The sequence below is a fragment of the Nicotiana tabacum genome, chromosome 19 (assembly GCF_000715075.1).
Source record: "Nicotiana tabacum cultivar K326 chromosome 19, ASM71507v2, whole genome shotgun sequence".
Lineage (NCBI taxonomy): Eukaryota > Viridiplantae > Streptophyta > Magnoliopsida > Solanales > Solanaceae > Nicotiana > Nicotiana tabacum.
In genome coordinates this window covers 90,798,519-90,825,996 of record NC_134098.1, presented here as the reverse complement: position 1 = coordinate 90,825,996, position 27,478 = coordinate 90,798,519, and the positions used below count along the sequence as shown (strand labels likewise).

General features: G+C 35.0%; 3 protein-coding genes and 2 non-coding genes across 5 annotated transcripts; 4 read left to right on the top strand and 1 right to left on the bottom strand.

The window, feature by feature from the left end:
* The first annotated feature begins 9,208 nt into the window (after window positions 1-9,208).
* On the top strand, window positions 9,209-9,282 carry TRNAN-GUU (transfer RNA asparagine (anticodon GUU)). Its single transcript has one exon. It is a non-coding gene; the product is annotated as a tRNA-Asn (tRNA).
* A 684-nt stretch (window positions 9,283-9,966) lies between these two features.
* LOC107786835 (uncharacterized) lies at window positions 9,967-13,545 on the top strand. The gene is made up of 4 exons (XM_016608337.2): window positions 9,967-10,922; window positions 11,547-11,792; window positions 11,889-11,980; window positions 12,586-13,545. The coding sequence occupies exons 1-4, from the start codon at window positions 10,089-10,091 to the stop codon at window positions 13,385-13,387; spliced, it is 1,974 nt and encodes a 657-aa protein (XP_016463823.1). The 5' UTR covers window positions 9,967-10,088; the 3' UTR covers window positions 13,388-13,545.
* A 2,602-nt stretch (window positions 13,546-16,147) lies between these two features.
* LOC107786836 (vacuolar-sorting receptor 3-like) lies at window positions 16,148-22,366 on the top strand. The gene is made up of 12 exons (XM_016608339.2): window positions 16,148-16,666; window positions 17,628-18,320; window positions 18,395-18,483; window positions 18,566-18,635; window positions 18,707-18,790; window positions 18,869-18,945; window positions 19,049-19,130; window positions 19,859-19,941; window positions 20,039-20,105; window positions 20,613-20,741; window positions 20,826-20,935; window positions 21,698-22,366. The coding sequence occupies exons 1-12, from the start codon at window positions 16,354-16,356 to the stop codon at window positions 21,794-21,796; spliced, it is 1,896 nt and encodes a 631-aa protein (XP_016463825.1). The 5' UTR covers window positions 16,148-16,353; the 3' UTR covers window positions 21,797-22,366.
* A 1,491-nt stretch (window positions 22,367-23,857) lies between these two features.
* TRNAV-AAC (transfer RNA valine (anticodon AAC)) lies at window positions 23,858-23,931 on the top strand. Its single transcript has one exon. It is a non-coding gene; the product is annotated as a tRNA-Val (tRNA).
* A 372-nt stretch (window positions 23,932-24,303) lies between these two features.
* On the bottom strand, window positions 24,304-26,167 carry LOC107786834 (transcription factor bHLH84-like). The gene is made up of 5 exons (XM_016608336.2): window positions 25,475-26,167; window positions 25,121-25,393; window positions 24,911-24,976; window positions 24,740-24,805; window positions 24,304-24,585 (listed from the first exon to the last, which is right to left on the bottom strand). The coding sequence occupies exons 1-5, from the start codon at window positions 26,165-26,167 to the stop codon at window positions 24,490-24,492; spliced, it is 1,194 nt and encodes a 397-aa protein (XP_016463822.2). The 3' UTR covers window positions 24,304-24,489.
* Window positions 26,168-27,478: the final 1,311 nt, after the last annotated feature.

The following is a 27,478-nucleotide window of genomic DNA, read 5'->3' as shown; positions in this document are numbered from 1 at the left end:
CAAGTCCATTGCATTTGGCAATTGGCATCTTCGCAAATAACCTTATGATGCCTAATTTTATGGTCCCCAATGTTTGGTTAAAGTCGTGATTTAGTCTTGATCTCTTTGATAGTGTCAATTTCCAACTCGAATTATGACAGCAAAAGATGGTGAAGGCAGCAACTTTGTATTTCTCTCTCTATATATATGTATTTTATTCTTTATACATTTTTGAGAGAAAAAGATGATTTTTTCTTTTACTCTCCTAAACATATACAGTATGTGGATTCCACGTGTAGTTTCGGTTATCTAGTTTTGGAATAATACAAGGCGGCTGAACGATATTGGTGGCCGGCTCAACGATATTGGTGGCCTAAGGACAAAGCTCAATAAGAGGCCTTAAATTTATTTAATAAAATTTATTTTTTTTTATTTTTCTTTTTTTAAGATAATATACCGACCATCTTGTGCGTACATTGATCATTTATTCATTCATTTATCTGCTAGCTTTCACCATTGCAAAATATTTGATACCTCTACTTACTAAGGCTTAGATATATTTTTATAAGAAATATATATTGATGATTAAGATAATATTTTTATAAATTCTCATAATCTAATAATTTCAATTTGTACCACTAAATAGATGTCAGTATAATTTCATACATATTTAAAATAGTTCAAGTATATTTCGAAGTGACAAATGGCTTGATCCACTCTTTACAAGAAATAATCAACTCCAAAGAATATTACAAGAAACTTCATTTTTTATTTATCAAATAGTCATCAAATTATTTATTTTTATATATTGTATATTTATTATCCAGACATCACTAGTGAAATTATTTATTTTTATATATTGTAAATTTATTATAAAACTCAAGTTATTTATCTGAATAACCTCTATTACATTCCTAGAAAAAGAAGGGTGTTGTCGTGCCATTTTTGAGTGTAAAATCACGAAGGGTGATGCTGTGCCATTTTCAAAGAGTGTAAAAGCATGAAGGGTGATGTCGTGCCAAAAGAGGCTTCCCCTAGAATCAGCACTGGTATAATATATCAAAATAATATATGATTAACCTTTTAATCACCACTTTGACTTTATTCCTACTATAACTAGTATATGGAAGCCAAAATATATTTAAACTCTTGCATACAGACAAAAGATAGTCATATGACTTTTTGTCTCATGTAAAACATGTGGGACTCCCATGTTCATCGACAAAAGGAGACAAATTAAATGTCTTGGACAATTTATTAGACTCGACCTATTTCAGAATATTCTTGATACATCTTTTGTAGACAAAATCTTCGACTAGTGATAAGAAACTCATACAATATATATGTGTAAGCATAAATGGCCTTAATTCATACATTTACCGGACAGTTTGTCAATAACTTCGCTAGTGTGGGCTTGATCACATTGTCGGTCCCAAGCCCGAAAAAAGAAATAGGACTACGGTAGGCTGACAGTCAGCGTAAAACTTATCAATTCTGATGAATCCTTACGGTGATCGTATATATATATTGTCCAAGCATATTACTCCCAAATTTTTCAGCGTAGGAAAAAAATACTTATAATATAAGATAACAAATTGACCTTTGAGAAAAGTAGATGATGATCAAGGTGAGAATACTTTGTCTCCACAGCGACACCTCCAAACTTGGGGATAATATTGCTCATTCTCATCACCGTCTTCTTCTTCAATTAATACTTGAATGGGCATGCATTGGTAGCATTTTGATTGACAAGCCACTGGAATTGATCCATCAACTTTAATCACCTCTTCCTCTTTAGTCATCTTGAGCAAAACATAATTTAAGTCCATGAGTATGTGGAAAATTAATATGATAAGCATTAATTAGTAATTTATAATAGAAATAGTAACTAATCTCTTATAGCAAGTTAAAATATATTGGTAATATATGTCAAGATTACGAGCTATGAGTGAGTTTTGCTTCTCATCCAATGGAGGATTCAGAACTTTCTAGAATATGCAGCTCGAAGGAGAGAGAGAGAGAGAGAGAGAGAGAGAGAGAGAGAGAGAGAGAGAGAATAGGGAGCCTCTGATTTGAGAAATGAAACTCTACTAACTATTATTGAGCATTGTACACTTATACACATAAGCGACCAAAAAGAGAGCAAAATGTAATAGCTAAGCTAACACACCTAAGCTAACAGTTGGAACTCCACTAACTAATTAACTGTCTAGTGCTCTGTTGACTCAGCAAAGATATACAAGTATAAATATAATCTCCATCCCCCCACCCCCCCTTAAGTTAGAGGTTAGGCAATCACAACCAACTTGCCAAGAACAGAAGAATGTTTCACCCCAGTGAAAGCTTTAATGAGGACATTTGCAAGTTGCTCTCTAGTACCAATGTCATGCAAAGAAATAAGGCCCTCCTAAAGCTTGGTGCGCACAAAGTGGCAATCCACTTCAATGTGCTTTGTTCGCTCATGAAACACAGGGCTTCTAGCAATGTGTAGGACAGACTGGTTGTCACAATGCAAAGGTATGGGCAAGAAGACTGGAATAGTGAGCTCATCAAATAACCTGTATAACCAGACTAGTTCACCAACCACCTTCCTAAGTGCTTTGTACTCTGCTTCTGTTGAGGATAGGGAGATGGTTTCTTGTTTATTAGACTTCCAACTCACAGGGCTGCCACCTAGGAGAATAATGTAGCCAGACACTAACCTCCTAGAATCAGGGCAAGCTGCCCAGTCAGAGTCACAATAAGCAGTAATGGAAAGATCAACTGCATTGCTGAAATATAAACCCAAGGTAGGATCTTTCTTGAGGTACCTCAACATGTGGTAAGCTGCATGTAGATAGGGTTCCGTGGGGTCTTACATAGATTGACTCAAATGTTGAACCCCATATGCTATATCTAATCTAGTATTGGTAAGGAAAATTAACTTTCCAACTAATTTTCTATAGAATATTGGATCAGACAAGGGAGAACCTTCCTTAACCTTCAGTTTCACTGTTGGATCAAGAGGAGAGGTTAGACTGGTTGAATGTAGACAGTCATACTCCTTCAGTAGATCCAAAACGAACTTTCTCTATGAGATCATGATGCCATCTTCCTTATAGATAACCTCCAGTCCTAGGAGATAGTGTAATTGCCCCAAATCTTTAATTCTGAATCTCTCATGTAAGAAAGCTTTAAGCTGATCAATTTCCTCGGAATCAGTCCCTGTGAGTAGGACATCATCAACATAAATTGCTACAAAAACAGTGGAGGATCCCTGTTTTTTGTAGAACAGGGAATAATCATGCAAGGAATGTGTGTATCCCCTTGAGTACAGGGCCTCAGTCAACTTATCATACCATTGCCTACTAGCCTATTTCAACCTATAGAGGAACTTGTTCAGCCTACAGACTAAATCCGGTGACTGCAACTCCAATCCTGGTGAGGCCTTCATGTAGACTTCTTCATGCAAATCTCCATGAAAGAATACATTATTTACACTCAATTGGTAAACCTGCAATCCTTTCTTAGCTGCAATGGCAACCAGGGACCTCACAGTGGTCATATTGACTACATGAGAAAAGGTCTCTATGTAATCTATGCCATCTTGTTGTGTGTACCCTTTCACAACTAGCCTGGCTTTGTATCTTTCTATGCTACCATCAGCTTTATGTTTTACCTTATACACCCACTTACACCCAATAGCATGCTTTCCCTTAGGCAAAGGAACCAAATCCCAGGTATTATTGGCATACAAAGCTTCAAATTCTTGAGTCATAACACTTTGCCAAGCAGGATACATGGTTGCCTCTTCATATGAACTTGGTTCTCTATCATGACAAATGTTTCTTACAATATGCTAACTATTAGGGTGTAAATCATCAGGAACAATGTGATTATTTTGTGAAAACAAAGCATGAAGGGAAAAGATAGAATTACACTTCAAATTGGGTAGACTATATATATAGTCATTCAAGTGACAAGGGATCTTAGGCTCCCTGCTAGATCTTTTCTGGCCTAAGGACTCTATGGTAGAAGGATGAAACTGAGTAATTGGAGGTGATATGGAGTGATAGAAAAGCTCAGCAGGAGCTTGTGACTCAGAATAACAAGGTGTATTGGAGGAAGAGATGGGTGACACATCAGAATGAGAAGGTGTGGTATTAGAGGAAGAAATGGATGACATAATTGTGTCCCCTTGGTCAGTTAAAGGATATGTTGAAGGGATAACAGTGTGGTCAGATAGATGGTCTACAGTAGGAAAAATGGGGGTAAATTCTGCACATATAAAGTATGGGTGAAAGGAAAAATAGATTCATGAAACAAGACATCCCTAGAGATAAATATTCTCATAGTGGCTAGACTCAATACTTTGGAACCTCTAAAGGGATACCTCACAAATACATGTGGAGTAGCCCTTGGCTCAAATTTGTCCCTGGGTGGTTTAGGCACAGTAGGGTAGGACAAACAACCAAAACTTTTCAAGTGAGAGTAGGTAGGTTTCATGTCATACAATAGTTCAAAAGGACATTTATTCTTGGGGTGTATAAGGACATGTTTTTTTGGTGATTTATACCCATTGATTGGAAGAAAGAAGAAGCCTTATTTTTAGTAAATTCTAGGCCATTATCAGTCCTCACACACTGGATGTTGGTTTGGAACTAATTTTCTACCATGTTCACAAATGTTTTTATGACCTGAAGTGCATTGCTCTTGCAGCTCAGAAGGTGTGTCCAGGTTGACCTACTGTAGTCATCTACTAAGGTGAGGAAATACTTAAAGTTATTGTGAGTAGACACATGATAGGGACCTCGTAGATCAACATGAAGAAGTTCAAAGATTTTGGTAGTACTGCTTGTTTTCTGAGGGAAGGGAAGCCTGGACTGTCTGGCCATGGGACAAATAGAACAAATAAAAGGTTGTTTGGAAGAGAAAGATGCATGTATAGTGGATATGCCTCTCATCTTATTAAAGGGTACATGACCGAGTCTATAATGCCACAATAGATCCACACTATCTCTGAGGGAAGAAGAAGAAAGTAGAGTAGAAACAATGTCTTTATTATTGCATTTGGAATTATTTACAGTAGGATGGTGGGGATGGGATAGACAGTGCATTGTATTCATATCACCAGCATGACTAGAAAAATAAGGAAATACATATTTTGAAACTGAAGTGAGACTACCTATCTTTAGACATTAAGAACAGAGAAAATATAGTCCATCATATATCTTACCAATCTCCAGAGGCCTCTTCAATGAAGGGGTCTGCAGTAGACAGGAAATGTTAGAAAAAGATGCAATACGCTTGAGATGTACTGCTAGTGAACTGATGGAAACGAGGTTAAATTTGAAAAATAATATAAACAGAACTTTGTGTAAGGTGATTTTGGGGGCCCGAAGTACATCTCCAATTTGAGTTACTTTAACTTTGTAACAATTTGGAAGTTTAACAAGCAGGGGATATGGAAGACTTATGATATTTCATAGATAAGTGTTATTAAAAGTCATATGGTGTGAAGCTCTTGAATCTAATATCCACAAGTCAGCTTTTGCATTGAAACACTTGCACGATGGATTATCAAAATCAATGGAAGAAGTACAAGCTATCATACCTGCAAAATTCACAGAAGCTCCACCAGAAACGCTTGCATTGTTTTTCCCTGTATTCCCAACTTGAAAATGTTGCAGCAGACTGAGAATCTATTCATACTATTTCTTTGAAAGGCTCATATTCTGGTTGTCTCCCTGATGATCTGATTCTTCTCCTTTTGCTGATTGTATATCTGATGGCATTCCCTGCACATTTATAACAGTGTTAGCCACAGTTCTCTTCCCCTTATTGAACCTCATGTTATTGTTGTTGTTATACCCATGTGAATTTTGTTTGTACTATTGTGGACCCTAGCCAAAACCTTGAGGGTATCCATGAAGCTTGTAACATCTATCTTTGGTATGTCCTGGTTGTTTACAGTGGTCACAAAATGGTCTATGTCTGTTGTTTGCAGTTTGATTCCCACCAGATGAGTAGTTTGTCTTGAAGGTTCTTCATCTCAAGTTGACATTCAACGTAGTAGAGTCAAAATTCAATTGGTTTCTGGGCTTGAATTCTCTCTGCTTCTCCTCCTGTATCAGTAAAGCAAAAACTTGTGCCATGGAAGGCAATGGATTCATCATGAGTATGCTCCCTCGAACAACTATGTAGACCTCGTTAAGTCACATTAGGAACTGTATCAATCTTTTATCATACTCTTTCTTGTGCATACTTTTCTTTGATCCACAAGTGCATACATAGCTACAATGAGTTTTGGCACTCAGTGTATTCAACTCTTTTTAGAGTTTCTTCATCCGTGTGTAGTAACATGTGATGTCAACTAATTCCTCACTCAAATCATTAATCTCTTTCTGGATTTGGTACAACTTAGCTCTATTCGTCTGATCATATCGATTCTCCAATTCCTCCCACAACTCGACGAAATTATTTACATACTCAACACTATCTGCGATATCATTTGCCAAGCAGTTCAGAATCCATGAAGTAACTATGTCGTCACACCTCTCCCACTGGCAAAAACTTGGAGATGTCATATCGAGCCTTTTACACTCTCCGTTGATAAAACCTAGTTTATTTTTCACTGAGAGATCTCAACACTCCTCTTCTCCAGGAGCGATAACCAACTCCATCGAAATGAACGGGTACTAATGTAGAGCCCTGACTATCAGAATGATGAATGTAAAGAGGATTAGTCGCATCAATTACCGTTTGTGTGGTGGCCGTCGTTGTCACTTCGTTAGTGCTTTCAATTCATGCTCATTGCCCAGGAACATGGACACTTAAAAGGATTTAACGAGTGTAATGCAAGTCAACTTGCTAGAAGCTGTTAGCTTTATTATTGAGAAGAAATAGTCAAGAGCTTCATGTGTAAGCTGATATATGCTTGTTATCTGTCATGAATATATTGTGTGGATTCCATAGGGAGGAAAAGCAGAAAAACAAAAACAAAGTAGGTCTCTTAAGATGACACATTTGCTCGCTGCTTAGTTTCTAAGAAGATTAGCATCACAACTTGTGCACTACAACTAAATTAGGGGTGTCAAATGGGTGGGTTGAGTCAATTTTGGGCGGGTCAAAATGGATTGAGTCAATAATTTGACCCGTCCAAAAGTTACTTGGGCTAAGATGAGCTGATTCAAGATGGGCTCAAATTTGGGTCATAACCCAACCCGTCGCCCGTCTCTTATCAAGCTTTACTTAATACTAGGGCTGCTTATCGGGCGGATTGGGCGGTTAATTACTCTTAACGGTTTGGCTTAACGGTTATCGGCTTTTAAATGTATTAATCTGCTAGCCACCCGATAAGATATCGGTCGGATTGGTATCGATTTAACTCTTATCGGGCGGTTTATCGGCCTAATTAAATCTATATTGCGTGCATTAATTGTTTGTTGACCGCCTAGCATACAAATTCATAATAGGAAATTACGCATTGAGTCCCGACAAACATGTATGCTAACGCCTACATAAGAATGATGTAGTGTGTCATGTGTTGTAGAGTGAAAAAAGTAGAACACATTGTAGGCTAGATTACATCCCAAAGCAGACTACATATGAGTTCAGACATACATGTATGTTAACGCCTACCATTAAATCCCAAAGCAGACTACATTACATGAGTCCAGACATACATATGTCTGATAAGGCCTAGCATACAAATTCAGAATAGGAAATTCCAGTCTATATTCAAAGTGAGTCCAGGATACATATTTCAAAATGATTAATCCATAAGTGAGCAGAATACACAGAAATGTTTGGCCTGCAGCTAACGCCTAACAAAGCTTGAATTTATGCAGCTTCAAAGTTCAAACAACAACTTCAAATTCCTAACTTAAACTCTCAACCAGGCATTTCACGCTATATCATTAACCATACAAACAACACCGAGCAAAAGGCAGTTATGTATAGAAATATGGATGGATTATAAGTAGTAAATAATTTACAGGAAACGCAGATGCGCTATTTCCCCAGAACATAATTCAAGACAGTACTATCGTCAATATTGTGGAATAAAAGTTGTGGCAACAACACTATTGTTCTTCTATTAAACATAGACAGCAGGCATTAGTTTTAAAAAACAAAAGTAAAGGTGAACCATAGACAACAACTTAAACAATCTTATAGTAGGGTGGGAGAATAAGCTAAGCAAATAGCCGGAAGAAGTGGAAGAGTTTTTGATATTTAATATATATATGGATAAAAATAAATTTTATATATATATATATATATATTCTTAACGGGTTAACGGATTATCCGTTAAGAAAATTGAATAATCCGCCCCCAAATCGATAAGCCGTTAATAAAAGAAATTCAATCTGTTCCCCATCCGTTAAACCGTTAACCCGATACCAATAAGCCATTAAGCTTCGGTTTCGGTTCGGTTTTCGGTTTCGGTTCGGTTTTGAACACCCCTACTTAATACGTTATTTTCTTATGAATTATATATTTACTAAATAAGACTTTTTTTCTTTTGTTATAGTCATATATAACATATCAAAAAAAAAATTCTAAGATATTTTGACAAAGTTACTCATGGATCAATTTAGACTAAAAATCAGGTCAACTTTAAATAGGTTGAGATGAGTTGAGTTAAGATGGGTTGGGTTCAATAAATAGTCAGATCAATAACCAACCCAACCTTGGGCGGGTCATTTAGGCTTGGGCCAAATTTGACAGCCCTAAACTACGTTGTAACTTCTTACGATTTGGCGGTTTCTTGAGAAACATATATTAACATTAAGTTAAACAAATCAATTCTTGCATATTAGGTTTCCTAAAGATACAAAACGAGCTTATTCTCCTTTGTTTGAACTAAAACTTGACCATATAAAGCTTTCCATCTATACAATTTTCTCAGTAATACAGTTAAATGTGGCATTACTAAATAGCATACCACAACAGTATAAATCGCAATTTGTGTAGCTGATCAAGTTCTTTTTTTGGAGTCAGAATAACCAATTGTTGAGATAAAAGTAAATACTATTCATTGGCAAAGAAAATAAAAATGAAAATTATACAAATAATTGGAAAATACTATGCACTCGATCAGTAGAATTTATTTCGGTATTGAAAATAATAATTAAAACTATTAAAGCGCAGAGCTTGAATATCATAGTCCGGTCTTAATAGAAGAAAAAGTAGTGGGCAAATTACAAAGTATAATAACAATATAGCATGCAACGGTGAAGAATAAGTAGCTGGAATAGCTCAGTTGGTTAGAGCGTGTGGCTGTTAACCACAAGGTCGGAGGTTCAAGCCCTCCTTCTAGCGTTTTTGCTTTGTTCTCCTACCTACATCTTTGCAATTTCATTTTCATATGAATTATGTTTCAATTCCCTCCAGTGACCAGTTTTCTAAATAACTACAAGTTTTTCACATATTTGGTAATGATCAACTGTTTTCTCTTGATTGTCTTCAAATTCATTAAGAAATTTTGAATGGTAATTCACTGCTAATACCGCATTTGTGAGTTAAATTATTTTATATTCAGGTTAAGTAAAATGTGAGATAGTCTTCCTTATGTTCTTATTTTTAATAATTAAACAATTTGACATAAAATGATTAAAATCATTTTACTTGGTATGTGATTAGTAGAATTTTTTGTAGAGTTTATAAAATCATGTCCAATTTTACATTGATCATTCGATGTTTTTAACTTCTTCCTTTTCAAAAGATGTTTTTAAACTTCGCAATTCAATTTATTTGGGACTAATGTAGTAACAGTAGATTTTGGTCTAAGGATGTACAAGCAAATGGTTCATGTTCCAAGTACATGGATATGAAGGACCCAAAATAAATAAATAAGGAAAAAAATAAGACTCTTCAACTGTTTTGACTACCTCACATATCGCCTGGTCCGTAAGTATTTATTCTGCAAAGAATCCTACAAATTCGGATGAATTTTTGACAAACAAGGAACTCAATTTGACTTGAAAATTTGTCTTTTTTGAGTCATTTTAATTTTGGGTATCCAATTTTCTCTCTTTTATCCGCATGATCTTAGGAAAAACACCCTTTTCTATTAATCTCCATCCTTATAATTTCAAGAATTTATTGTAATTCCACCTGATAAAATTATGGCGAATTTGAAATCTGGGGTTCTTGTAAAATTACTTGAAGATATGAAAATTGGTAATGAAAATGCCACGTTAGAAGATCAAAATAAGCCAGCATTGTTACAAATCAGAAGCATAATCCCTGTCCTTGAAGAAGGTAATTTATTGCCCAATAGGGGATTTTGCCTCAAGATTTCAGATGCATCACACGCAATTTATGTCACATTGCCCCAAGACCAAAATGAGCTAATTTTAGGCAACAATTTAAAACTAGGACAATTCATTTATGTACATAAATTGGAGGATGCACAACCATTTCCATTGCTCAAAGATTTAACGCCTCTCCCTGGTAGGCGTCCGTGTGATGGAACCCCTGAAGATACTGGCTCGGTTCCAAATTTTGAGAAGATTCTTGATTCATCCAATTATGATTTTATTGTTGAAAAGGGTGTCATTTCTGAAGAAAAGATTATGGAAATATCATCAAATTTAAGAAGATTATCTTTAGAGTCATCTGATGATATAGAGGAAGTGAAGAAGAAAAGTGATGTTCTTGAGAATAGTACTGCTAAAGGCAAGTTTAGGTCATTGAGTGCTTCAAAAACTCGTCCAGGAAATAAAAGATTTGATGTTGAGAGAAGAAATTCTGATGTTCTGGGGTTAGTTAGTAGGAGTAGGAGAATGTCTGTTGACAATGATAGTGATACGGATAGCACGGTATCTTCAGTTTCATCATCCATCTGGAATTCTAAGAGGAAAAGTTGGAATGAGTTAAAAAAATTGGGTGCTGATGAGATTTTTGATTCTTCAGTTGTCAAACACAATATCAGACCACCACGTTGTCGTAGTGCAACTGTGAGTTCCCTCTAACTTTCTATAGTTAGTTTCCTCAATGTTTCATTTTTTCTGATGTGATAAAGAGTTTGATAAATGCATAATGAGATGTTCAGAAAGGTACTACTTAGCAGATAAATGTAAATAATAACATTTTCTTAGCTACAGAAGTAGGCCACGAGGTAGCATGGTCTGTTCTTATCTGTTTTAAAGCTTAAGTAGTTTTGAAGCTGGCGTGTCCAAGGATTGATAAATTTTCAGAAGTTATCAGCCATCAAGGAAATATCTTTCTTTTGGTTGATTGAGCCAAAATGTTACATCTGGTATAACAATTGCTTAATTTGTATTGATGTTTGACTATTGTCTGAGTAGCTGGAATAGCTAGTGATTTAGACTTTGGAAAGATATACATGTTAGTTGTAGTATAAAGCTGCCAAGTCCACTTTCAGCTGGAGTAATTGATAGGGGATATCATGTTATCGTGGCCTCTAAGATTTTGATTCTTATTTATTCAAAGTGATTAGTCTTTCTCTAAAACTTTAGTCATCATTTTGGTTAATTATCAGATTCTGAACTATTTTAGCCTGCGTTTCAGTTTTATATTAGGTCCTTTCCGAGGTAATTCTTAATATCTTATGTTGACAGGTTTCACCTGTTCGTTCTGTCAAATACGACAGCTCAGATGACAATTCAAGTTCAATATCAAGAAGAAGGCTTGTTGGTTCTGCAAAGAAAATAGTCAAGAGTTCAACTAAGAACAAGAATTCTTTGTCAAAGGTAAACTCTGAACAAGCCTTCCATCCAATTAAACGTTTAGTATATGACAGACAAGGCGCAGAAAGTGGGATTTCATGGGATTCACTGCCCTCAAGTTTGGTGAACCTTGGCAAGGTACTGAGTTCAATTGTAGTTAATCGGCATAACTTGAATGACCAATTGAGCAATTCATAGTAATAACTATGCCTGCTATTTTCTCTTGCATTTCAGGAGGTAATAAAGCAAAGAGACATTGCTCTCTTTGCAGCTGCAGATGCTTTGCAAGAAGCTTGTGCAGCTGAGAGGTTGCTCAATTCATTAAGGTAATTACTTTTTGTATTCAATCCTCCTTTCTGCTAAATGAGTCTCACAATTATAGATAGCTTTCGTCTTTAAAGTAATACATTAAATTTCCTTATTGGTCGTAAGGACAATGCAGTATGGTCTGTCTTGCATGTAACTCAGAATGTGCCAATATGAAATGAACTCAAATGAAGTTAGATAACTTTCATAGTATATATTCATTGTCCTCAAATTCGAATTTCCTAATTGCCTTATCTAAATCAGTTTGCCAGTGATATAAGGACTATCTTGGCAGCTGTCGTCTGACTATGTAAAGTTTTAAAGCATATGATAGAGATCATGGAAAGACTCTCAGCATACACCACATACATATCAATCAACTAGGGGAAAAAATGAAAGATTCAAATTGTTGCCCTTCTTATTCATGAACTGAAATGTGCATCAGCATCAGCTAGCAGTCTACACCGAGTTACCAGTTCCAATGACATGATATTGTTTTTCTATTTTGAATTTACTGTTATATGTACATTTCTTTTGTTACTCTCCTTTATTTTCTTCTCTGTTATATAGTTCTGTTGCATTATGGATCGGAAGTATAGAAGCTAACACTTCTTCTTTTCTCCAGCAAATTCTCGGAGTTTCATTTACCTGAAGAAGATGATCTACAACGTCATGTTGATATGTTTTTGGATCTTCAAGATGATATGGCTCAGACAAGACTAATAACGAAATCACTGACAAATATAAGTCCACTTGGACTAAAAGAAACAGATTCAAGTAGCACAATTTCAGATAATGAAGCATTGACTATTGCGGTGCAAAGAAAGAAAAATGCAGCTGCATGGATAAAATCTGTTGTGGCTTTAGATCTTTCACCATGCTCCACTTCCCTCAATCAAATTCCTAACACTATGACCGTCGTCAATACATTGAAGAAGTCAAGTACATCGAATCACAGTGCAAAACAAAAAGGCGCAAACATCATGAAAACTGACAATAGAAACACTGATGACATTTCTTTTGTATTGGCATCTAACAGTGACACACATTCTGAATGGACCAGTGGTAGCACTATCCCTGCAGCTACTCGCCTAGCTTCTGCATTGCAGGACGAGTGTAGAAAAATGTTTTTGTGTTTCATAGAGAAGTACATTAATGAACTTGAAAGAAAAATGTCTCTTATGGTATCAGATAACCAAGTAGCAGCAATGATGTATAAGGTCAAGAGAGTAAATGACTGGTTAGATGTGATCATCAACAAGGAAGGAAATCCTCAAAAAGATGCGAGCAAAGAAGGTTCGAACTTAGATGAAACAGAAATTGAAGCATGTAATAGGGTGAGGAACAAAATATATGGTATCTTACTGAAGAATGTGGAGAGGACTGCTATGGCTTTTGAAAGCAGCAATGCAACGTTACATCGTTGACAACTGAGTTTTCAACTGTTAGCTCGTATTAAACTTGAAGAGTACATTGAAGCCAATCAGAATTGCTCTCTAAGTAGTGTACAAGTGCATATCATTCTCCCTTGTAGAGAATAAATGTAATAACTCTTTCTTTTATAGCAATGCCCAAGCTTAAGTTATTCCCGCGCCTCAACACTCTGCACATTACGTTTATGTAAACTAATTTTAGTGTACGTGCGTTGCATGTGTGCATTGCGTTAATAAATATAAAATATATACTGCTTAAAATCGATGATGAATACGGACTACTGGAATATCTTATAGAAGTATTTGGCTCCGTCTTCTTCTGGATTGATTTTAATTTGTTCCATCATTGAGTAGTTCACATACAAAAGAAAAAGAATTTCCATTGCAATAAGGAAAGTATTAGAAATTCTCATATTTTTACTTGGAGATACGCTTAAGCAGTCATACAAGATCTTCTTCAAGTCTCCAATTTAATTGAAGATACCTTATACTCGACGGATTCTTTAGGTCTCTAAATTTGGAACGAAATCAAGGGAATAAGAACTTTCTTTAACAAATCCAAGCGTAATTAGTGTAGAATTATCATGAGAGAATTTAGCTTATTTTGCTAATACTGTAAAAAAAAATATTTATAATTATAATTTTATCCAACATGAATTACACTTACGAAGGGTAAAAAAGGCGAACGACATTTCGCTAAGGGCTTTCGTGCTTTTAATATAAGAGATTTTTACCTATATGTACTACATTAGAAACGTATTTACCCTCATTGTTTAGGTTTTAACTTAATTATAAGTTGATATACAATTTACTAATTATATACAAATTAGTATTAATGAGTATCCCATTATATTAGGAATTGAATAGGGAATTCCCCGTTCGCTCTCTCTCTCTCTCTCTCTCTCTCTCTCTCTCTCATTCTCTACCAGTATTCTTATATTAATATCTTCATGTGGATTAACTGAAGAAATGATACTAATGCTAAGTGAAAAAAAAAATAGAAGATTAGTATCTAGCAAAGTTCTTGTTTCAGATCCTATGAAAACGAGGAAGTAAATAAGAAATAAATTAGCTTTGATGAAGAGAATCATTTTAGTTATCATTCTTTTAGCTTTTTGGAATCAATAAACAAAATAGTATTAATTAGAAGCGAGTAGATTGAATTGAATACTATGTTAATTCATTAAAAACTCCATTGACAACCATTAAAAAGGTTTAAAGCTTTGAATTCGAAAATGAAATGATTTTATTTTTTGTTTGGATTGGGTGTTGTTGCAAATGATTGGGAATATCCGTTGGAGTTTATATCTCAAATTTGAGACAATTTGGTGAAGATTCGAGGTGATTTTGGTTGAAATTTCAGATTGAAACTCGAAAAAAAAGATATGAACAAATTGTATATATTTTGTATGTCGAGTGTAGAAACGGTATACAAAATATCTACAACTTACATAATTGTATATAAGTTGTATATAAGTTGTATGTAAATTGTAGTTTTTGACCAAATTCTATACAAAAAAATATGTATTTATGTTATAGATAAATTGTAGATTTTGACCAAATTTGATATATTTTGTAAAAAAATTTTTGTTACTTCCTATAAATATGAAAACTTAGACAAAATCGGGTAAATAAGTTTATAATCTTGTATATATACGAAAAAAGTCCCTTAATATAATATAGATAGATCTCCATGTAAATGTTCTTGGATAACTCTAGTTTCTCCTTTTATTGTGATGCCAAATAGTACTTCTAACTTCTTTTATTGTTAATATAGCATAAATAACCCTATCATGTCTCAAACAAATTCTTACTAGCTACTAGGCGATCTTAGGGGCGGCCCAGTTGGCAGCATAAGAAGAGATGATCTTGGCATAAAATTTCGCATGATTAATATGTTTGTGACTATATTACTAATGTAATCTTTCTAATATTTATACAATAGTCGACTACTGGTATAAAACTCGGTATAATTAAGGTAGTGTTTGATTTTTTATATTAAATAGATCTATATATTATTCTATGTATAATAGAATGCGGAATAAGAATATGTGAACTAACAAAACTAAATAAGATTTTAAAGGAGAAAAAAAAGGTTTATAAAGTAGATAATCCTTACCGAACAATGTAACAATCCTTTTGAGTATCTTTATATGTGGCAAATTATCAGAAACATGGTCCATATTTTTACATGTTTTTTTTAAAATAAAAAAAAATTGTTTCGTGTTTAAATTAGACAACCACTTTCATTCGTCCACTATCTATTCTTAAATTTTTAACCAACACTATCTATTTTTATTAGTATTAAATAGTAAACTGACATTTTGTTCACGTGGAAGATGTTGGTTGGTTGAGCTTCGTCATAGACTCCACAACCATTAATCACGTGAGAATGGGATATTGGGATACTTATTAAGTTGGTCAACTACCATTTTACTATTTGCATCAAATTTCTAATGCCAAATAGTTTCCTAAAACCATTAGAAAATGAGAAATAAAGACCATTTTTAAGACCATAACATTTAAATGAACATTTTGATATATTATGCAAATATTTAATTTAAAATCACAAGATTTAAAATTTCTTTTCATTTCTTTAATTTTGTTCTTAGTCAAACTAAGACCAAAAAATAAAATGAATGGAGTAATAAATTTTGTTGTGCATGTTAGACAAAGGTTGAAGAAAATCTAATTGACAGTTAACTTCACAAAAAAACTAAACAAATTAAAATAACTATATATCATTTTAAAACTATATTACAAAATATTAAAAATTAGACAAAAATCTTATCCTAAGACTAAAATATTCCCAAACACAAGAGGAACTGGGATTTACCATCATACTCAACACAAACAAGTCACAACTAAAAAACAAAACAAGAAAGAAAGCCTGAAATTTCCTCCATTAACACACATTTCTCTTATACCCTCTCTCGTTCTTGGATTACCAAGAAAAGAAAATGGGGGTTTCTAAAACTTGGAAAGCTACAAACTTTCTAGGGTTTCTATGGCTGAACTTATTATTCCAATCAGTAGTGGGTCGTTTCGTGGTGGAGAAAAACAGCTTAAGGGTTGTTTCACCTGATGATATTAAAGGCACTTACGATAGTGCAATTGGCAACTTTGGGATTCCACAATATGGAGGTAGTCTTCCCGGTACTGTGGTTTATCCAAAGGGAAACCAAAAGGGTTGTCGAAACTTTGATGATTCTGGGATTTCTTTTAAGTCAAAATCTGGTGCTATGCCCACCTTTGTTCTCGTCGATCGTGGAGGTATGCAGCCAACTTCCTTAGCTCTTTCTAGAAGATTCTTCTAAATTGTACTTCCTCGACACAATTTATTCTTTCCTTTGAGTATGTCCCAAAAAATAATAGTACCCCCTTTCTATATTTAGAAATAATTCAACTTTAAATTTTCTATCTTAATCTTACTAAGATGATTTATAGCAACAATAGTATCTATGGCTTGTTTTAAACCACAAGTTTCAAAAGTGTTTCGTTTCTTAACTATATCCAATCAAATATTATCACATAATATGGGACAGGAGGGAGTATCAATTTTACTTGGTCGTTGTTATAAAAAAAAGACAATTTATTGAGTATTAGAATGAACAGGTGTAAATTGAGTAGAATGGATATTGAGGATTCATATTTTCGGCCAATTAGTTTGATATTGAGGTGTGGTTGTAGTTTGTTGTTGTTATTGTTTACTTTGTCCTTGTCACTGCCTTGATGTCTCAGTTTATTTTTGTTATTTTGGGGAATTTTCTAATTGTGATTGTTTGGACTGTATTAGTGGTATTTGGTTTAGGTTAATGATACAGAGTATCTTAGTTCTTGAAGTATCCGATTGCTTTTCTTCCGACTGTTTCTAAGTGTCATATCATGTGTAGTACTTCTGTCGGTTTTCCCTAATAGTCGCTGATAAATTTGAATGCTTTATTGTTTTCAGTTGGCTTGCATTGCATAGGCTACCATCATTGTTGATTTTGAGTCCCTCAACTCTTTCTAGTCAAACTTTCTGTTCTTTTTTCTTTCTTTCTTTTCTATTATAATTTTAATTTCAAATTTTGGAAATGAAAATTTGGATCCCAGAAGGAGTCATAGTTCACTAATACTTTGAGCAGTAATTGGGGATTGAAATGTTAAGTCAACGTACTCTTTTATATCGAGAAAGAGGTCATCTGTAAAATTATCACGAGTTATGGGGAGTTACTGTTTTTCTTGTTGGCAGATTGCTTCTTCGCTCTGAAGGTCTGGAATGCCCAAAATGCGGGCGCCGCTGCAGTTCTAGTTGCAGATGATGTTGATGAAAGGCTGATAACCATGGACACACCTGAAGCGGATGGTTCTTCTGCAAAATACATTGAGAACATAACAATACCATCTGCCCTCATTGAGAAAAGCTTTGCAGAGAAGTTGAAGAAAGCTGTGAATGCAGGAGAAATGGTTAATGTGAATCTTGATTGGAGAGAAGCTGTGCCCCACCCAGATGACCGTGTGGAGTATGAGCTGTGGACAAGTAGCAATGATGAATGTGGGTTCAAATGTGACATGTTGATGAAATATGTCAAAGATTTTAAAGGTGCAGCACAAATTCTTGAGAAAGGTGGATACACTCAATTCACACCCCATTATATTACTTGGTATTGCCCTCAGGCATTCACTGTAAGCAAGCAGTGCAAGTCTCAATGTATCAACCATGGAAGATATTGTGCTCCTGATCCTGAACAAGATTTCAGCACTGGATATGAAGGGAAGGACGTTGTTATTGAGAACTTGAGGCAGCTGTGTGTTTTTAAAGTGGCCAATGAGACAAAGAAGCCATGGGTGTGGTGGGATTATGTGACTGATTTTCAGATTCGATGTCCCATGAAGGAGAAAAAATATAACAAGGAATGTGCTGATGCTGTTATTAAGTCTTTAGGTAATAAATGCTGCCTCTTAACACCGTCCAATTATCATATATGAATAGATTAATGTCAATTTTTCTCTCCGCAGGTCTTGATTTAAGAAAGATTGAGAAGTGTATGGGAGACCCTAATGCTGACGAGGACAACCCTGTTCTGAAAGAAGAGCAAGATGCTCAAGCAAGTTTCTTTGTCTTTCTTTAAAAGTTTAAAAACAATTTAAATGGGTGCAAGCGCTTACAAAAGTAGAACTCCTATGCAGGTTGGTAAAGGAACAAGAGGTGATGTCACCATATTACCTACTCTTGTTGTCAACAATCGACAATATCGAGGTTAGTCCATGCACTTACTCTCGTATTCAATTGAGAACTTTATTTTTCTTTCTTAATGCTTGTTCTTGCAGGAAAATTGGAGAAAGGGGCTGTTTTAAAGGCTATTTGTGCTGGTTTTGAGGAGACTACTGAGCCTGCAGTTTGTTTGAGCGATGGTGAGTGCACTTCATTTTTAAAGCTAAATTTCAGTAAGATGTTTAATCATAACATAGAATGACTTTCTTTTATAACAGACGTGGAGACAAATGAGTGTCGGGATAATAATGGTGGCTGCTGGCAAGACAAGGCTGCTAATATCACTGCCTGCAAGGTTCTTGCATTGACTTGTGGAATTCTACAACAGTTTTTGTATCAAAATTTTTGTAATCTTCCCTGTTTTCTGTCTCATTGATCCTCTTAGTTTGTATGAGCAGGATACATTTCGTGGTAGAGTTTGTGAATGCCCCGTGGTTGATGGTGTGCAGTTTAAGGGAGATGGTTATAGCTCTTGTACAGGTAAACTAACACATTTGGTCCATTTTAATTGAAATGACTGTTTTCACTAATTCAGTTGTCAAGCAGAAAGTTTTTTTTTTCTTTTCTTTTTTCTTGTTAGATGAGTTTTTTCTTAACTAACCCCAGATAGAAAATTCAACTGGATAACATAAGTTCAAGAAAACCTTTTAATAAAATTCTTCATGTATTTTCAATGGGTTTTACAATTATCAGCAAAACTTGTTATGCTAATCATGGAAAATCCAAGTGCTTTAAATTCAAGACTAGCGATTACTTTAAGTGTATGCCTGTATGTTATTAGATCATAAAAACAAGTAGGTACATATTAGATTTTTTTTTTTTTGGTGTATGCAAGAGTATGTTGGTTTTCTCTTTTTTCTTTCTTCTTATGTATACTTACATATTTTTTAAAAATGAAGATGCCCTTAGTTGAGTTGTATTGTTTGTCATCAAAGAGCTTTTATCATGTAAAAGGTAGTAGAACAGATCATGGCAGCTGAAAAGTGTGATCTAATAAGTCTAGCTCTCAGAAGTTGAATACAGTTCAACTCTGATTCTTATCTGTCTGATATCCTTTATCACTCTATTACTTAAAAAATGTAGCTGTTTTTTGTCTTATTGCTGCTTCTTTCCTCAGTCTTTTGTATTTCTTTTTAATTTGCACGTGCAATTTTGCTGTCTCTTGAAATTATGTTGTGACTTCAATAATCTAATTCCACTATCTGCAGCAAGTGGACCTGGGCGATGCAAACTCAACAATGGAGGCTGTTGGCATGACACTCGAGATGGTCATACTTACTCTGCTTGTGTGGTTGGTCAACCATCTCTTGAATTTCAATTTCTTATATTTATCTCCACGTTCCATTTTCAAATTGGTCCAGATTTGAATGCTGAACATGTTCTAACAGGATAACGAGGAGGGGAAATGCTCTTGTCCTCCAGGATTTAAAGGTGATGGTTTTAAAAGTTGCGAAGGTAAGCGATTTTACTTGATCATGATGAAGTCATTATATTAGGAAAATTATCTTTTATTCTTAGAAGATAAATTATACACACTACCTTCCTCAAACCCCACTTGTGGGATTATACTGGGATAGTTGTTGTTGTTGTCATAGAAGACAAATTAAACTAGTAGTGACCCTCCCCAGCAAGGAATGTGCTGGATTACTGGTAGGGGGATAGATATCAAGGGAAATTTATGGAGGATAAGCTATTCAAAATTCTCAAATGAGCAAAGTAAAACAGTGGAATTTTCAGATTACTCATCAGTGATGTTATTGCAAAATTTTTGGTAGAGGAGTTATGCGGAAAAAAAGAAGCTAATAAAACAAAAGAAACTTCTTGAGTATGTTTCGAACATTGAATGGTATGAACTTTTTTGCATATGCTCACTGAGATAGTCTTAACTTGTAGAGCTTCTTTTCTCTTTATGGAACTGCCGTTTTAACCTCTATCATTATGTCATTTGTTTTCACTTCATAGATGTTGATGAATGTAAAGATAAGAAAGCATGTCAATGCCCAGAATGCAGCTGCAAGAATACATGGGGCAGTTATGAGTGCAGTTGTAGTGGGGACCTACTGTACATTAGAGACCATGATACCTGCATAAGTAAGTTCACATAGTCCAGACTTCATTCCAAATATCCCTGATTATGCATCCACAATAACTGGTTATGGCAACTTTAATTTGCAGGCAAGAGAGCTAGAGAAGTCAAATCGGCATGGGCCGCAGTTTGGGCCATTTTGATTGGATTGGCTATGGCTGGTGGTGGTGCATATCTTGTATACAAATACAGATTAAGGGTAAGTTTAGAACTCGTTCGGACAAAGCTTCTAGGGAATCTAATTTCTTTCGAACCCCCTATATTATTTATATGCGGTCCTAACCTTGCTACTCTTACTTCCACTAGCAAGAGAACTTCTGCTCGACTGCTCGTATATACAGTTAATTGGTGATAGTAATTCTTTAGGGTATTTGACCTTTTCAGTGAACCTCAGGGTAAAGTTAATAAATGATTTTTTACATCTGAAGTTTTAGTTGTTAGTGAACTGGTAATTGATTGATTAGAGCATTCTACCGATAATTTGTTCAAATTAAATGGGTTAGCCCTTGTCCGAGAATTAGCCTTTCCTTTTTATTCCTTAACCAGCTTTAAGAAAGAGTAACAGCCATGTGATTGATTAGGTTAGCTGAAGTTTAGGCTAGTAATTCTTAGTTAGGAAAGAAATATTTACCTTATTATATCACATTCTACCTGGTTTTCTATTTGCTTGACACTCAACACCCCCCCCCCCCAACCCCCTACTTGTTATTGTATGTATCCATAATGGGTTCGTGTTGGTGAAAACAAAAGGCTAATTGAAGAAAGTTGTTTATTTGTACACGTACAGTTATGGTGATAATTGGTGAATCAATCACTTTCTTAGCTTAATTACTAATACTGGAAGAGCAAAAACATAATAGTGCATGCTTCCACTTGCGTTTTCAACTAATACACTTGTTTCTGGACATTGCTTGTTTGTAATGTATACACACTAATATCTCCTTTGCTATTACCTTCCCAGTCATACATGGATTCAGAGATCAGGGCTATTATGGCACAATATATGCCGCTAGACAGCCAAAACGAAGTCCCAAATCATGTCAGTGATGAACGTGCTTGAAATAGAGATTAACATGCCACCAGATTTCCAAAATGAAGTCCAAATGTTGCCAAGCCTGGATAGCAGACAGAAAATTATCAGTAATCATTCTTCTGAGAATTTGGTTGAAGTGGCAGATGCAATTGCCTTCACTTTCTAATAAAGAAGCTGAAGGTAAATTCTTACGTCTGTTATATACAATGGATAATAAAGACAGCGTAGGACTTTTTTCTCCTCATTTTATGTATCTTTGAGGGTGTTGTACCGTTTTAGGCATCAGTTTAGGTTCAGGGTGAACAGTTTGTGGTAGGATTTATATAGCTGTCATGTGGAATGAGTTGTATCACCATTATTTAAATTGGTGCATGCAATTATGTAAATTGCCTCCCTTTTCGTCATGAGTTGCATCCCATGTATGAAGAGGGATCAAAATTAATAGTAGTAACCGCGTGTGATCTGTGGAGCAGGGTATACACTAGAACATGACTATGCCTTGCTGCATGAGTATTACTGTAATTTTTAGCTTCTGTTCGAGTATCCTGTATCTAACTTGCTTTAAGTTGTGTTCGTCGTTTGATCTCTGATTGGAAAGCTATAGTGTCACTCAGCCGGGTTTTAGAATCTCAGCTTTATCTTCCTAATAATTTGTTTCCTTTCCATTTTAAAGCTCATAGCGACCGTTGGAACTGAAAATGAACTCTCCCTTGACGACTTGTCTCCTTTCCGTTTTAAAGCATAGGAACTGTGAAGTGTGTTCTTGGCATTGCGACTTAGATTAGGTACAGCGGATATCCTTCTTTATTGTTTTCTTTGGGGGCAAAAAGTAAATCTATTATAGTTCTGTGCAGTGAAGGGTGTGGGTTGAGTAGTTCAGCCCCCTGCCCTACCTTCTTCCCCTTTCCTTTACCGATGGAGGGCATCGGAAAATAGGATAAAATGTATTCGTCTACTTCACTATGGTAAAAATAGGGGTGGCAAACATGCAGGTCGGGTCGGATATGGATGGGTCAAAAAATGGATAAATTATATCTGACCTAGCCCATATTTGATACGGATAAAAGATGGATTAGCCGGTGAATAATATGGATATCTATATTATCCATGGCTTCTTGAATATGATCACTTTTGGGAGAATTCATAGTCTCCTATACTTGAGGAACCCCCAATTTGAGGTTTTACAAACGTAAAAGTTAAATCCATTAGTTATCTATTTTCTAAGTGAATGATATGGTTTTTATTTATATTTGATCCGTCTTTCAAAAGTTCATTATCTAATCTATTTTTTAATGAATAATATGAGTGGTTAATTTTTTTTTTAATCCATTTTGCCATCACTAGGTAAAAGATTGCAAAAATAACGAAACAGAAATCTGTTATTGGGAGGAAAATTATAAAAGCAGTCGTCGGTTTAAAAGCGGTATGTGAATGAAGCATCAGTAAATCGACAGCTAATACAATATAAGAAACCAACAGTTGATATACATAGGAAAAGGTGGCCAAAAAAAAAGGTGAGAAAGTACACATTCGAGCAACAGATAATAACTCAGGTGGAGGGTGTTAGGCAGATTAATCGCGATTCTTTGGCCTACATTTTCTTCAACCACTATTTGTTATCCATTTCCACCCGAAGAAAAAGAAAATTGAAAGAGGATAAAGCAGGTTGCAATGGTCCATTTTAGTACCGAATCTGACACAAGCCTGTGAGTGTCTAGGACAATGAAAATAATTATGATACATCAAAATAGTTTCTCTGTTCATCTATGATCTTTTAAGCTATGTATGTACATATCTACAAGGACAAATGTAGTTAAATGGAGCAAATTTAGAATTCTCTAGGTCCTGAGAATGTTAGTAGATAACCACTGGTTTGGCCAAATGAAAGTCACAAGCATGAAGAAGATTTGCTACTATGAAAGAGGCAGATTTAAGTAGTATCGCTTATGAATTATTTTAGTAACTTTTAGTCTTTTCCAATGTACCCTGAAATAAAGTGGACGTATGATACATATATATATATATATATATATATATATATATATATATATGTATATAATTAATTTTGAGCAAATTGATTTCAAAAATGGTTTCGTGGTGTAGTTGGTTATCACGTCAGTCTAACACACTGAAGGTCTCCGGTTCGAGTCCGGGCGAAGCCAATTCTTTTACTTAAATTTTTGGCCACTTGTTCGTTTTGTTTTTTGGCACATAACTTACGGTTTGGCGCTTAAACCTAACAAACTTATATTTTTCAGAAAACTTAAAATAAGTTCGAATTAAAAACCCTATATAATAGGGCAAGAAACCATCAAATACTCTGTTCAACACCTCCCAAAATAGTAATAGCATAGGAACTTAGAACAATTCTTTCAAATTATATATCGTGTAGACATTCTTTATCGTGACAATGTATATAACTTAAACTCTTTCCTGATAACCCCAACATTATGAGACAATGCTGAAGAAATAGAGAACATCTAAGCCTCCGTCATGTTGTGGTGGCAGCCAGAGAGGAAATTATTACACTTAAATCTTTGATTATTAGAATGATTAGTAGGGCATGGATAAAACAATAATAGCCAAAGTGTTTTAGTTAAATGTTAACTGGACAATTATACAAGTGGCAATAATTTGCCATCCCGTACGTGTATGATAATGCTCTCAATCCACTAATATAGAAATCCACCACAATCCATGCCTTGAGCTTTAGTTTCAATTTATGAATTTGGAGTGCCAATCTTCAGGTCAAGTCCAAGGTCCATTCCATTGTATGCAATGGGAGAATACATCCATAGATCATCAGAGCTCAAGAGCTGCAACATCCAAATAAAAAGAATCAGGATCTAAAGAAAATGAACTAAGAATAAATGTGACAACATTTATTATTATATTATATACAACATTTGAGCTGAAATAAATGAGCTCAATTGAACCTGCAACCTAAATATTTTGTGAAACATATCTTACCTTGATTTGGAGTTGCAAAAATTTGACATACTGGACTGCCTCTTCAAGCATAGTGCTAATATCAACCTATATATTATGATTACCTTGCTAATCAGATTCAAATTTTCACAGCAGAATAATTACATGACCATTAATTGATGCAGTTTCAACGAGTACTACTACTCCACATACCTTTGTTCCGTTAGGGACGAGACTCTGCAAGATCCTCAATCTCTCATTAATTCTCTCTCTTCTTTTCTGTAATAAGAGAAAGAAATAGCCTAATTTAGGTGCTTATATTGGCAGATTGATAAACACTTCCATTACAAGAAAAACACTTATTAGCGACCAACATATAACGTCTGTTGGATAACAATAAAGTAAAATGCAGTTAATGCTTACCCTTGCATACAGACTCTGGGGATCAGTTGCTGAGCCCCTACTGGCTCTGGATTTTCCATTTGAGTTGAGGGGCGCAGAAACTCCTTTTGAGTTATCGCTCGAAGCCAATCCATATAACTCATAATTAGAAACATTAGATTCATCTTCTGAGCAGCAACTAAATGAGCTCTGCCTGTGAAGCACATTACTATTGTTTTCCTTATTTCCAATCTCATCATCAGCAATACTCTTCATATTCTTCTTTGGCTTTACGCTTCTCTTGCTCTTAGGCACCTATATTAGATATCAGAAATATGTTTAGAAAACTAATTAATAACAAGATAAAACATTTCAAGTTCAGATATTGACACTCACATCATGAGCAGGCAACCGGGATCTTTTCTTAGAGCTTTCAGATGAACTGTCCATTTTATGATCTTGTTCGCGAACTTGCATTTGATCATATTCTCTTCCTAGTTGCAAGCCTTTTCCATGAAGATCAGATTCAGGCCTGTTTTCACCTGATTCCATACTTTCATTGCATACTTCTTTGTTCAAAAAGTCAATTGCATCCGCTTCGATTACATTGTTAGGAGGCGGTACCTGATGAGAAGGGTAACTCATTTTATCTTCAACACTAGTCTGTTCCATTGTCATTGAAGTATCATTTGTCAGCAACGTCGCGTGAAAATGGGGAAAATGTATGCCACTATTATCACTACTTCCTTGTGAAAAAACGTACATGCTATTATTAGTCTCGTCTGAAGAATTATACATTGGAACCTGGCTAGTTAATCCTCCTACGTTCATGGTTGATTGATCATGACTTGTCCAAAAATTGGGAAGTCGAACGTTAGAACTGCTAGGTAGCTGATCATTTGGACAGTTACCAAACAACTGTGCCATGAAATCAGCTTCCTCAGTAGAACATGTTCCACTTAAGGAGCTCCATTCCCCTTCAGACAATATGGCTCCCACAGGTTCCATAATTTTGCTGACAACTAGAGGAGTTGGAGATGCTGATTTGGTTAATGCTTTTAAATGGTTGGGATTTGAGGCATATACCATATAGTAGTTATTTATATATAAGCATATTCCCACCCATATAACAACACAAATGTAGGAATGTCTATGTTGACTTTGTTTGGTACTGTATTTCAGTTAGTATCTGGGGACTTGGTACATAGGCGGATCAAGCATTTAAACCTTATGGGTTCAGCCTTTAAGATTTTTATCATTGACTCATTATATTTTTAAAGTTATGAGTTCAAATCTACTATTTGTTGCAATTTTAGTAGATTTTACACACTAATTTATGCTCTGCATAGAAAGTTATGGGTTCAATTGAACACGTCATCTATACGCTACATACGCCCCTGCCTGGTAGCTATACTCCTTCAGTTTTCTTTTATATACAGTGTTTAACAGGGTACGAAATTTGAGGAAACAAAGAAAGGCATTTGGCACAAACCACAAGTACCCTTGGAACTTGCAGTCCTAAGCATGTTATGACATCGTTACAACTATAAGAGAGTGCTGTTAAGAGTCAAATGGAAGTTTAAAGTTATAAAGTTTCGAAATAATAAGATAGTGTCATTCTTTTCGAAATAGACTAAAAAGGAAAGAATGTCATCTGCAACGTACGGAGTAATTAATAATCAGAATAAGCCCCAGCTCATTTAACTAGCAATTATTTGTTCAGAATGGGCCAACTACAACAAAGAGAGACTTGGTTCAAGCAATTATGGACAACATAATAGAACCACTCAGAAGCTTTTAAAAAAACACTTGAACTCCATTTTAAATAATGATTTGGAATATAGTTTCAAATCATTGAGAAAAGGATAAACTGTTACTATCAACAAATTAAACACCAAGTTAGGTGAAGATGGAAATGAAATCTGGTGAAATAGATACTGCAGAATCATATCTGGCATTCTAGAGAACTACGTGCGGGTCTTTTTCATTCGTTTATTAAGCATAATAGAGTTAACTAAATGAAAATGACATCATCGGGAAAAGAAAAAAAAAAGACATAGATCGTGATGCTATCTGGTACGTGACATAAAGTCTTCCAGTTTAGCTCCTGTCTCCTCCAAAGTTCTAAAAGAGTAACCAAAAATGTTTTTAGACACATTATCACACAAAGTTCTAAAAGCGTACCAAATGTTTTTAGACACATTATCATACAAAGTTCTAAAAATTGGGCTTTTGACACTTCGATTAATTTTCTGAGATTAGACCAATAAAAACATATCTCAATCCGATAATTTAGTAAACCTAAGATACTGCAGGTCACATCTAAAAATATCCAGTATTCTGGACAAGTTAGCATATTTTGCTAACCTCATTTTTTTAGAACTTTAGACAACTTGGATC